Raw genomic sequence first — 13,314 nt, 5'->3', positions numbered from 1 at the left:
ACCCTTCCTTCTTACCCAAGGTTGTGTCGGAGTTCCACGTTAAACAGACGATTTCTATGCCCTCTTTCTTTCCCAATCCTACAACACCAGCGGAAAGGTCTCTCCACTCGCTAGACCTCAAGACGGTTCTCAAATTTTATTTGGAAGCAATGAAATCCATGAGAAAGTCTGATCAATTGTTTGAAAACTATGGCTCTGTTAGAACAGGCTTTCCAGCTAGCTTCTAAAAGATCCATCTCAAGATGGATAGTCTCCTGTATAAAGTTAGCCTACCAATTAGCAAATAAACCGCTGTTCGCTTCCCCTAAAGCGCACAAGACTAGGGGCAAAGCTGCAACAGTGGCATTCCTGCACAATGTACTGATGTCCGAGATTTGCAAAGCTGCAACTTGGAAATCGGTTCACACATTTACCAGACATTACTGTCTGGATTCGGACTCCAGAGCAGATACCCAAGTGGGCCAGGCCTCCTTGAGGAATCTGTTCCAGTGTTAACCTTTCGGAGTCTGTGTATGCCTAACGGCTTCCATATACCTGAATGATACTCTGTTTATTTGCCCGCAGGATGAGTGGATGGGCTTGCTATTCTATTCATGTGCTTGACTATTGTCGAGGATCCCCTAGAAGAGAAGTATAAGTTACTTACCTGTAATCCTAGTTCTCTTCCATGTGTACCCTCATCAAAGTCATAAGCAACCCACCCACCTCCCTGAGCAAGTGAACATGATAAATACATCTTTGTTAAATGGTCTGCGGTTATCCGCAAAGAACTGACCTAACTGTCACCCCTTAGGCATGATGCGAATCTAGGGGTCATGTCTGCCTTAAAGGCACAGTGCCAGTTTAATCTGAGTGATTATGTAGGTTAGCTTTTCAGCTTTCTACACTAATGTCTATGTGCTGACAATGTTTTCATTCTTCCTTGCAGGATTGTCTTTCTGCTGTATAATAAATTAGTTTTCAAAGGCTTTATTTTACCCTGCTTGATTGGAATGTATTTATGTGCAAAAGAATTCTCTTGCAACATTGTTCAGCATGACTATGGAAGGCTGCATTGTGTGTGTATGTGTATGTATGTATATGAATATGTATATATATGTGTATATAGAGCCACATATATGGTTTTACATATGTGATGTGTTTCCGGGGTCCCGCACATAGGCGGGAATATTCATGTGCTTGTGACTTTGAGGATACCCCTGGAAGAGAACTAGGATTACAGGTAAGTAACTTATCCTTCTGGGTGGACTCCAACTCTTCATAGGGTACGTGGGTGCAAAGAGAGGACGCGCTGTCCAGAAGAGATCTATGCCACAATTGTTTATCCTCTGCACAAAAATGTGTTACGCCTTAACAAAGGAGCCTCCTGAAGGGCTTAGGGTCCATTCTACCACAGCGACTGCAGCCACCACGGCTCTCCAGCATGGTGTTCCCAAATCGGATATTTGCAAAGCTGCCACGTGGGCATCTCTGCACACGTTTGCTAGAAACTACTGCCTGGACCCCCGGGTTCGCAGCGAGGGCCTTTTTGTCGTTGCTCTGTTTTACAGGATTTTATGGTCTGAACCGTTCCTTAGTCCCTCCTTCAGGGATGATATTGCTTGGGTATCTGTTCAAAGGTAAGGAATCTGCGGCTAGATTTCTCTATCAGATAGAGAAGTTACGTACCTTTGGTAACGCCTTATCTGGTAGAGATGTTCTAGCCGCAAATTCATTACTGACCCACCCACCCACCCACTCATCCTCCCCCACTGCAGAATTTGTTTTAAGTGTCGGATGTCCCCCTTCTGGGTCCTTGCTGTTCGCTTTAACACACCATGGTCAGGCTCTTCATGGCTCCATGCTTCTGGCGTGGAAATTCGTGAAAAGTACTGACGTCAGCGTGCCTTAGTAGCCGTTTTATTGACGATGCGGACGTCACAACACTGATGATGTAACGCAGAGTTGACAGACGCCCCCTACTGGCGTGCAGCGGTACTGCTATGAAAAATCTTCCGGATCCAACCTGACGCTGGCAGTTCATAGGTAAGGAATCTGCAGTTAGATCATGTCTCTACCAGATAAGGCATTGCCGAAGGTAAGTAACTTGTCTGTTTATTTTAAGTAAAGGTCTAAGTCCCCCACCACAGTGGGTTGTTGGTAAGTATGATTTATTCATGTCGAGGTATGTTAATATAGTTTTGATAACTTAATACCGAATACTGGTCTAAGACTTCAGAATGTCTCTGCAGAACCATGTCAATTTACACTTTTCTAATTTTAACCAGGCTTTAAATGGTAGTATTTTCGGTCATTCTTTTTAATCCTTAATATGTTCTCTCTATGTAGGGACATACAGTGTGTTCAACAGAGGGTAACCTTGCTGACTCTTGTCTTTGGACAGCACCCTTCTGAAGTGCAGCAAGTCTTTTTTTGGTTTTCAGAATTAGATGAATAGTATAATTAAAATATTTGGCTTCAAAGAAACTTTACAGGGTTTTAGCTTCTTACTCTGCAAGTGCCTCCATTTTGGGAACCACTTGTTGCCAACTAACCTGTTTAATCTCCTTCCAAAGATCTTGTTTGTTTGGTAGCCTGTTGTAGATAACAGCTGGCAAATGCTGCTTGAAACCTTAACTTGTTGACAGATTAACATCCGATATTTTGAGGTCTTGTCGTTTTAAGTGATTGCCTTGGTATATTTTTTTTTTAGATATGTCACCTATTAAAGGTATTTATTTAAATCCTTCAATGCCAAAATCTATTTTGTGAATCAAATCTCCTTATCCATTCAAAACTCCCACCTGTGCATCGCTTGTTAAATGGAAAAGTGCTAATTTGCAATCAGTTTGCTGACAGGAAATGTTTTTTTTGTAAACTTTTCTGCCAGTGGAAAGAGTTGATCATTCGTTTTTAAGGCTATGTGTTGCAGTTCATGAATTACTTCATTTTTATATTTATTACTCTTATAATATTTGTAAGCCAAAGTTTTATCTGCTTCATAAGAACATACACAAACAGCAGTAACACAATATTTGAAAGTTAGGGTGTCCTTTCTTGTTAGTATATGTGCAATACAAATGACAGATCCTTATCTTCGTATCATGCCACTTTCTATAGAGAATATTATAAAACGTGATGGGTATTGCGCTTAAAAGGAATCTTTCATAAATGAGTTCATGTTAACAGTGATTGTTTACTTTGCAGGTTTTATTATCTTTCTCATAGCATTCTCAGCATTTATTTGTAATTTTCTGTGATATTATGTCGTCATCCTCTGATTTATTACAGCTTCTCTTGGTTCGCAGTAAATCTCCATAGGAACTACTGCATGCAAACCACTTTGAAAATGTGATCTATTAGGAAAGGTTTGTTGATGTTTCTTTGTTTCGTGGAGAAGTGTGGCTCAGGGGTTAGAGGCGGCTGACCCGGAAGCTGAGATCGGCCCTGGACCAGTGTTCAATTCCCCGCCTCAACAGGGCTTGGGCTCAATAATTCCACGGACTCGATAATTCTCGGTCCGGTGCCTACTCGACTCACAGGTTCACACTCTGCGACTCTGGGCAATAGCTTGCTTAATCTCCACAACGGCCCCTCGCGGCGGGATGCCTGGCTTTCACCTTGTGGATACCCTGCCGGGGTTATCTCACAGGGGAATACCAGGACGGGTTCCCTAAGCAAGCGCTTAGATGCCTGCGATGTGGGTAATTTGCGCTATATAAATACATGTACATTTACATTTACATTTAGCAAAAATGGGAAAGTGATGTAACTGAGTCCTACATTGAATTAAATGAGGCCCCATATAATGATGCTCTAACATTAGAGTACCTTTTAATAGAAAATTGTCTTACTTGAGGTAGATGTTTTAATTGACAAGAACATACTTCAAAGCTGTGTTCATGGGAACCCTACATTGCTGAATAGTTTTACTTTATAAATGACATCCTGAATAATTTCATCCGAACTAGACCTTTTATATTCATGCTTTGGATTTTGGTAGAAGCCCTTTGTGAGTGCTTTAGCTTTGTCTATACAATGACTGTCCAAATTAGTCCTCCTGTTTTCTTTAAACCTGTTTAAGAAGGATCATTTCAGTTCTTGCTGGGTGATTACTACTTGGTACTAATTATTGTAGAATATGCTGCAGAATCTTTCAATTCCTTTTGAAGTGCACAGAAAGAGGAAAAATTGACCAACACAGAAACCCCCAAGATGGAACCGCAGTTATCCGAACACATCCAAAACCAAACTGCTCCTAGCACAATAGGAAACAACTGTATTGGGAACAGAATGAACAACACTTTTTAATTAATCTCATGGAACGTGTGTGGATCAAAAACCACACTGCAGAACAGAGCTGCATTCGATTTTTTACAGACTGGGGACCTACTGTGTCTCCAAGAAACTTGGTTGCTTGCACCAGTGGTCATCCCAGGTTTTATGGAATTCCAACTGCCAGCAAAAAAGTATAATATATTTGGAAGGCAATCTGGGGGCTTAGCTCTCTCGCTCTCTTGCTCTCTCGCTCTCTCACTACAACAGCCTCCACTTTTTGCATGCTTCTTGGACTATTCCGCTGCATTTGACTGTATTAACAGGAACCTGTTGTGGTGGAAATTACAAAACTTGGAGATTCTGACCACTCTGTTGAAAGTAATTATTACCCTCTATGCTGAAACCTGGGTATGGGTGAAATTATCGACAAACTCCGCAACAACAAAAAATCTACACAGACCGAGGGCTAAAACAAGGCTGTGTACTGGCACCCCTGCTTTTTAATCTTTACACCGCGGACCTTGGCAAATGAATATCTAAAGCCAATTTGCTTTCCCCCAAAAATGGGTCAACTAGACTGTTTTTAATGCAGTACACAGACGACATGGTGTTAAGGGACCATACCAAAATGGGTATGCTAGAACATTGGACGCATTAAATATCTATCGCAACAGAAACTATTTAAGAGCAAACGGGAAAACGAAGATAGTCATTTTTGGAAAGTATAAACAAACTAAAACATCAAGGGAGAATGGGCAATTTGAAAATAGTAATAACTACTAAATACAATTATTTGGGGATTTGTATTATGAGCAATGGGAAGTCCGCAGCACACACTGCATCCATCAGATCAAAAGCAAAGCCAGTGACGTATGCCCTATCCAAATTAAATTCCAAACGAAGTAGCCCGACAACTAAACCGATCAGATAGGTTATAAGAGCTAAGCTACTCCCTTCAATCACATATGGCCAGCTAGTATTTCCTGCGGTACTAATTAACACCATTGAACGTGCCAACTGTCAAGCATTTGAGCAGATTTTATAGCTACCTGCCCATGCCCGGAATGCCTTGGTACGACTTGAATTTGGGATGAATAAACTATGTTACGAACACTGGGCAGCGATTGTTCAGTGTTATTGAGGGGCCTGTGCAGCACCACTGAACACAATGAAAGCAATCTTGAAGGAAATCTTTGTGAAAGGCAACAATCTGTGGGCCAAAGGCCTCCTCACTGGTTGCACTGAATTGCATCTTGACCTGTCAAATTGGCAGGATTTTATCTACCAACCCGCAATATAAAAAAAAACATTAACGAAAAAAAACAAGTTAGATTGTTATCTAAGGAGGACGATATGAAGGAACTAGAGTCTTCCAGTAGCAATATTAGGATGTTTACTAGCTCCTTCCATGACAAGACTGGCATACCTTGACTCTGCCTTGAATAAGACCATTTTAAAGCAAATTCTGTCAGTGAGACTCGTGGCATTGCCGATAAAAGATATTAACACTCGATGGAAAACATTTGAGGCGGTCACCACTTGTAGATTGTGCCATCAGCATGAGGAATCCATGGCTCATTTGGTTTGCCTGTGCCAGCGTCTAAACTATGCACATTGCACTTTATTGAAAGCTTTGTTTTTAACCCCTTGTATGCTGATGACAAACCCCAGCCGTCATGCACTACGGTGCTCGTGTGCTGATGACGGCTGGGGTTCGTCATGGCCCGCCCCTGTTCATTTATTTACCGCACAGCGGCGGAAACGGGCTAGCAGCGAAGGGGTTAAAGTACGACACACGTACCTGCACAGATGCCATAAATTCTTTTCAATGTGGTGATTCCAATGGAACTGGCCAGATTAGCAAAATTTGCACATCAGGTGAAAGAACTTCTAAGTAAGGGTTTAGTCCAGGACTAGCGGCGATTATAGGTTCAATCTAGTGTTTACAGTTTTTTTTATCCCGTTGCACTCGTCAAGTGTTATGACTATTAGATTTTTTTAAAGAAATGCTTACGTTTTAGTCATGACTATAAGACTTGTTAAATTAAACAATTGTTTTACCAGCTACTTTTGTAACAATTTTAACTAATTGAAACTATAAATTCATTCATTCGTAGTATTTTACATTAGTATTGTGGTAGATGAAAGCTCTACAATCCAGCAGTGTGTAGTTCAGTTTTGAACCTTTGTCATCCTAAAGCCCCAGACAACGGTGGCCTTTAATAGTCAACCAGATAATAGTGTGCACTGAAGTCTTCATTCGTCCTTTTAGCGTACAACCTGAAATTGTCTGTAAAAATTCTTGGGTGCTTGGTTGCTAGTGTCTTCTTGCGTTTTTGCAGAGGTGCAGGATGTTGAGGTCTATCATGTCTAGAATGATCCATTTGATAATGATAATATTGAAACTGTACCACAGAATTTTATAGAAATATTTGCGTTTCCTCTTGAAATTGTCATCACATTCATTGGATTGGGGTTGGATATTATTTTAACATGTCATTTGTTTCAGTGTAAAGAGCTTGCAAAGTCCAAAGCGGAAGTAGCTTGTATTGCTGTCTATGAAACAGAGGTGCTCGTCGTTGGAACCGAAAAGGGAATAACCTTTGTCAATACAAAGAAGGATTTTCAGAATGATTTTGTAAAATACTGTAAGTAGATCGCCAATCTATCATTTAAACCTTTTGATTTAATTTTGGGAAAATATTGCTAGAATTGTGACTAAAGTTATTTTTTTTAATTGGGTTTTACAAATGAAAATGAAGTTGCTGACTGATACTAGCAGTAGATGCTTACATGTGAATCTTATAATCCGTTCAATATTAACTTGTTTCTTCTATAATGTTTAGTGCCACAGTTTCACAGGTATGTTTGGTAAACTGGTATTGAATCATATAATTCACTGGGACTTAAAGTACTCAGTGGGTGAGTTTGTCCAGCTAGTATTTGAATTGTTGACATGCAGGTCGCATTGATTGCCAGCAGTGAATGACCCATAATGCTAACTATTTGTGTCCACTCAGTCAAACAGAAATCAGAAATGCCTTGTCATACTCTTGTACAGGTGATAATCTTTAAAGTGCTAAAGCTGCTTGGACCCTTATTGCTTTGTCACACTGTCTTCATTGACAGTCATCTATGTAGAATATTCCTGTCCTATGTGTGAGGATTTTGGAACTTTTAATTTCTAAATAAGAAATATATGCACTTACTCCAGTATTGGAGCTCTCATAGTCACATGCCTGAATCATTCCCCGTCGTCGAGACTGGAGTCTCCTGTACATAAAAAAGCAATGCTTAGTAGTATAGCAAACTGAAAAGAGGTCTAGACCCATTTCCCTTTTGCAACCCATAACCTTTGTTATGTAAAAGAGACCATACTTTTCCCTGAGCCAATCAGAGCTCCTCACCCTCTAGAACCCTCCTGAGAGAATCTTTTGCCCCTCAGATTTTCTACTGCACGTTGTGCTAGGGAGTCTCCTTTGAGCTCTGCTCAAACTCTTCAGTTCTACTCAATCTGGATTGGATTTGAGAGTTTCTTCTTATTCAGATTTAATTATTTGGATTACTACATACTATTTCTCCATCTTTTACAATGGCTGACCAGGAGAAAAAAGGTTTATTTAGAGCCTGTGCTACCTGTTCGAAGAATAGGCTCTATACAGACGACCTTCATAAGGATTGCATCTACTGCCTTTAACCAGACCATCAGGCAAAGGTATGTTGTACCTTTACCAATAAAACTTTGAGGGATCGTGAAGGGAATGCTTTTACTATGGCTTCAAAAGCTGAAGGCCAGGAAGGAAGTCATCTCAAGTGACAGTGAGGAGGATCTTCATCTTCTAGGAGAGCTAAAAAAAGAAGTAGATCTCCTAAGGCTCATACCTCGGGGGTAAGACCTGAGAAGGCCCTTAAAAAGACCACCCCAGGGTCTTCGGGGTGCAGTCCCTCTAAATCTCCTTCAAGCAAGGAAAAGGAGAGCAAGGGTCCTGCTTCGTGGGTTAAACATGCCAAGAGGACAAGCTCCGAGCTCTCAAAATCACCCCCTATGGTCCAGCTTTCAGTTTCCTCCTGAGGAAAGATTGGGAAAATCTGCATCGTCGACTGGACCGCCTCCGAAGAAAATTACGTAGTTGTCGACGAAATCTGAGGTAAAAGGTACTTTGCCGTCGACAGTACCACAGCGAGATCCGTGGCGACTACTGCATCGACGACTACGGTTATGATCACCTCGTCGACTGGATCGACGACTACAGTGACCACTGGGTCGACGACGACAGTAACTGCAACGGTAATGTCGACGACTATCGACTGCGATCTCGTCGACTGGCTCGTTGACGAGGGAAAACCCCCAGAAAAACGGTTTTTGGCCAGGAAGAGGACAATTACTCTGGAGCTTACTTCTCCAAGTAAGGTGACATCTCTGGTACCATCTCACCTGTTGGAGGAAGATGAGGAATCAGAAGAAGGGGAAGATTATGGCTGTCCTTTTGGTTAGTAGCCAGTCCCAGTTACATGTGAAGTACCAAGAAGGTGCCTCAGAGGACGAATTTGAGGAATTTCAAGATCGTCCCCGGCAACAATACTGCCAGGAGGAGATGACGAGTGTTCTATCTTCTTTGTTAAAAGATCTGCAGTTCATGTTTGAGGATTATAAAAAGATATCCTGTACCTCATACCGCTAAGGAATTTTCAGTGGCTACGCCTCAACAACGCTCTATACCAAGTACGCCAGTGCGTAGGCAAGATATTACAAGAGCCCCTGCCTAGATCTCCACCACAGAGATCTCCACAAGAACCAAGGACCACGGATAATGATAAGGAAGAGTGAGAGATCACGGACCCTAGCAGAGAGTGGGACGATTAACTCATTCCATCGCCTCCTTCGCCGAAGCCTGTCTATTCTCCACTGGAGGACATCGGTGGTTTTCATAACCTGATAAAGAGAGCCACAAACAGATTTGCATTCCCCAGGTCAATGGATAAAGCGGAATGTTTCTTGTATGTCTTCAAGGAACCTTATTGTAAGACAGTTCGGTCTTTACCGATTGTCAGTCATCTATGGGAAGAAGGCCTGAAAGTCATGGAGACACCGCAACAGTGACTCCAGTACTCGCCAGACTGGACAAGAAATATAAAGTGCCTTCAGATGCTCCAGCTTGTCTTTTAGGCCACCGCAAGCCGGACTGAGTTATTACCCAAGCGACTCAGAAGAAATCCATTGGCTCCTATTACGACTCCTCCGGACAGAGAAGGTAGAAGATTGGATAAAGCGGGGAAGAGATTTTCGTCTGTCTGCCCTTCTGGTGAGAGCTGCGAATGATCAACAAGGTCCACCTCAAGTAGAATTAGTGTATATCCTGGTGTTCATGGAATACACAATTTGTGTTAAAATACCCCTCACACACCAAAAGGGCCCCTGGTGTCATGCTTAATCATTGGGGTCTTCCCGCCCCGCTGCGGGACGGGGCAGTGCTGCGACAAGCGACTACACTGGAGCACCTTTTTATTGAGGGTGCTATGTGAGTGAATGGGAGTGAGTGTCAGTAGGGTCAGGAGTGATAATAAATAAGTGATGTTAAAAAATACCTGGCCTAGTGGTAGAAAAAACTGTTTAATAAACACGGGCTGGTATTGTTAAAAAAAGTGATGCGGAGAGATAAAGCAAGTTAATGGGCTTACTCTCCTGTGCGGGTCAACATGTTTCGGGGCGCCATGGCCCTTCGTCAGGACCGGGGTCAGATCCCCCTGTCACTCACTAATGTTTTACCACAGAAAAATTAAGGTGTATGTACAAAGAAATAATGTTTTTGTTATCAATGTGTATAAATATAATTTATAAATAGAAGTGTTCCTAGTTTAATCAGAAGTTCTGATGTAGTAAGCTTAGGAGGTTTGGAGTCGGTGCCCCATGAGCCAAGACTGGAGCGAAGGGTAATTTCCGGAAGCCACGGACGAAGGAGGAAGCACCGATGTGCTGGGGGTTGATTGGACCCTCAAATTACCCTTTGCTGTATTTTAACACACATTGTGTATTACATGAACACCAGGATATACACTAATTCTACTTGAGGTGGACCTTGTTGATTATTTGTACATTAAGGAGAGGAGGATGCGCCCACCTTGGTGCCGTTAAGCACCACCTCTTCACTCCCCCCTTTTTTGATATTCTTTACTGAGAGCTGCGAATGCCCTGGCCATTCTGGGCAGATACGATAGGCAGATGTGGTGCAACCTTTTGCCTTACATAGACCGCATACCAGAGACTGATAGGCAGGAGGCCAGGAAGGTTCTGCAAGAGGGGGGAGAGGACTTCGGCTGAAGGGGGGAAAGGACTTCGGCTGAAGTCATAGATTGCGCTATGGACATAGCGACCACAGCTTTCAGATCTTTGGGAGGAGCAGCGGTATCACTCAGGCAAGGATGGTTAAGGGCAACAGCGTTTAGACCGGAGGTCCAAAATAATATCTTGGACCTTCCTTTCAATGGAGAAGATTTGTTTGGCAAACCTATAGATGAGGCACTGCAGAGTATCAAAAAAGATACGGATAAAGCAAATCATTAGGAACACTACAATATAGGAAAGTTCCTTTTCGGGGCTCTAAGCGTAGAGGGCAGTTGTCTTACAGAGGATACCAGCAAGGACAATATTCATCTTACTCCACCTCATCTCAGCCCTGCCGTCAGCAGAATACACAGCGCCAGTCAGGAGGCTACACAAAATCTATTCATAGAGGTAAATAAGGTCGTCTGGGGAAAGAAAACACCCGACGACAATGACAACCTTCAATATCTGGCTACACGGACTCCTCTGATGTCACGTTCCCCTGGGTGGAAAGATTGCTTATTATTTCCAATGTTGGCAACAAATAACGGACTAATGGGCCCTCAACATAATTCAATTCGGTCACACTCTAGAACTTCTACAAACACCCCCTTGTACACCGCCGAAACATCAAGAGGTCAAGCACTTACATCAGATGTGAAGAGAGATTCGGACAATGCTCCGAAAGGGAGCAATAGAACCGGTGCCGAACTCCCAGAGGGGAAGGGGGCTTTACTCCCGATTTTTTTTACATTATTTTTTTTTTCTAGTCAAGAAAAACATTCTTCAGTGGCGTCCTATTCTAGACCTCAGATCCCTAAACACCTATCTCAAAAAGCAATCTTTCAGAATGGTTTCTTTTCAGGACATCCTTCTACTTTTAGACCCAGGAGATCCTATGACCACATTAGACCTACAGGATGTGTACTTTCACATCCCCATCCATCCTTCCGACAGGCAGTACCTTTGGTACATGGTAGCCGGAGAACATTACCAATTCAAGGTACTGCCGTTCGGCCTTATATCAGCCCCAAGCATTTTTACGAAATGCCTGGCTCTGGTGGCTGCTGTTCTAAGAAAACAGACACCAAGTATTTCCTTACCTCGATGACTGGCTGGTCAAGGCACCATCCACAGCATTAGCCCGATCGTCCACAGTGGCTTGCGTGGAGTTGTTTGCCAGGTTAGGTCTGACTTTAAACGAGGAAAAATCATCCCTTCAACCAACAAGAAACATCACTTTCTTGAGAGCAAGACTGGATACAGAGAGAAACGAGGCGTCCCCCCTCCAAAGAAGGGCAACTGAGAATTATATCTCTCTTCCAAGACTTTACAAAAAGAAAGTGTCTTTCAGTACGCAAGTACACGTCATTGCTGCATTTCCCTCGTACCTTGCTGCAGGTAAAGGATGTGTCCGTTGCAAGAGCAACTAGATCTACAATGGCGTCTGGCGGAGGCATCCTTCAAGGAAATAGTCGAAGTGACGCCAGTCATGGTTCAAGCGGCGAGATGGTGGACCCTAAAGCGGAACGTCTCGCAGGGTCTTTCATTCCTTACAGAGCCAGGCCCACTGATAGTTACTACAGATGCATCCCTAGAAGGATGGGGAGCGTTCTTGAAGACCTCAAAGTCAGCGGCTGCTGGAAGTTGCACGAGCAACAACTGCACATCAACTTACTAGAACTCAGAGCCGTCCGCTTGGCATTGCTGCTTTCCTACCAAGGATAAGAAGATCACCTGTGTTAAGAACGGACAACACAACAGCAATGCGCTACTTAAACAAACAGGGAGGAACAAGATCGCTCTCCCTGTCTCAAGAGGGGCCAGAATATATGGGAATGGGCACAGCGACACGAGAAAATGTCCCAGGGGACCAAAACGTCAAAGCAGATACTCTCAGCAGGCTCAAATCCACCTGTCACGAGAGATTGACCAAGGGATTCTAGACAACATCTTTCAAAGATGGGGAGTACCAATAGTAGACCTCTTCGAAACATGGGAGAACAAGAAATGCAGGTTCATCGCAAACTGGCTTCCCCAACGGGGATCTTGGGGAACGCTTTTTTGATGGCCTGGTCAGGCGTCTTTGCCTACGCCTTTCCTCCAATTCCCCTACTATCACGAGTTCTTGTGAAGATCAAGAAGGAGCCATGCAGGATGATCCTGATAGCCCCATGGTGTCCCAGGCAACACTGGTTCACAGAACTTCTGCTGCTGTCGGAGGTCCATCCGATTCGCCTCCAGTCAATACCATTGCTTCTGACGATGTCCCACGGACAAGTGCTCCACCCGGACCCGAAATCATTGCGCTTAGTGGCCAGGCTTCTGAGCACTGTGAGTTTCAACATCTAAAGATCTCAGAGGAATGCAAAGACATCTTTTCAACAGCCAGAGCGGATAGTACGAACAAAACCTACAGGATGAAATGGAAAAGATTGTCTGTGGTGCCATAGATGCAATATTCATCCTCTGAATTCGGCACCTCATGAGATTATTCCATACATTTTGCTTTTAGCTAAGTCTGGTTTGGCTCATGCATCTATAAAAGGTACATTTAGCTGCAATATCACGCTACAGAAGGACTTCTTCGGGACCGTCTCTATGGTCTGCAAGAATCATTAAACAATTCATGAAGGGATTGTTCAGAGTTTTTCCTCCAATAAAGCCTCCACCACCTCTCTGGCATTTAAACATAGTTCTTTCAAAATAAATGAAGCAGCCCTTCGAGCCAATAC

General features: G+C 43.1%; 1 protein-coding gene across 4 annotated transcripts in view; it reads left to right on the top strand.

Moving 5' to 3' along the window:
- The window catches only part of GTF2I (general transcription factor IIi), a 1,434,650-nt gene that overhangs the window by 70,826 nt on the left and 1,350,510 nt on the right, over positions 1–13,314 (top strand). For all 4 annotated transcript variants that reach the window (XM_086954596.1, XM_086954597.1, XM_086954594.1 and 1 more), the window contains exon 3: positions 6,767–6,905. In XM_086954596.1, coding sequence (XP_086810722.1) covers positions 6,767–6,905 — 139 coding nt within the window. The remainder of the gene's footprint in view (positions 1–6,766; positions 6,906–13,314) is intronic.

This window comes from Lissotriton vulgaris, chromosome 2_1 (genome assembly GCF_964263255.1).
Source record: "Lissotriton vulgaris chromosome 2_1, aLisVul1.2, whole genome shotgun sequence".
Lineage (NCBI taxonomy): Eukaryota > Metazoa > Chordata > Amphibia > Caudata > Salamandridae > Lissotriton > Lissotriton vulgaris.
Note: the sequence above shows the minus strand (reverse complement) of the source record. Positions and strands in the feature narration are given on the sequence as shown.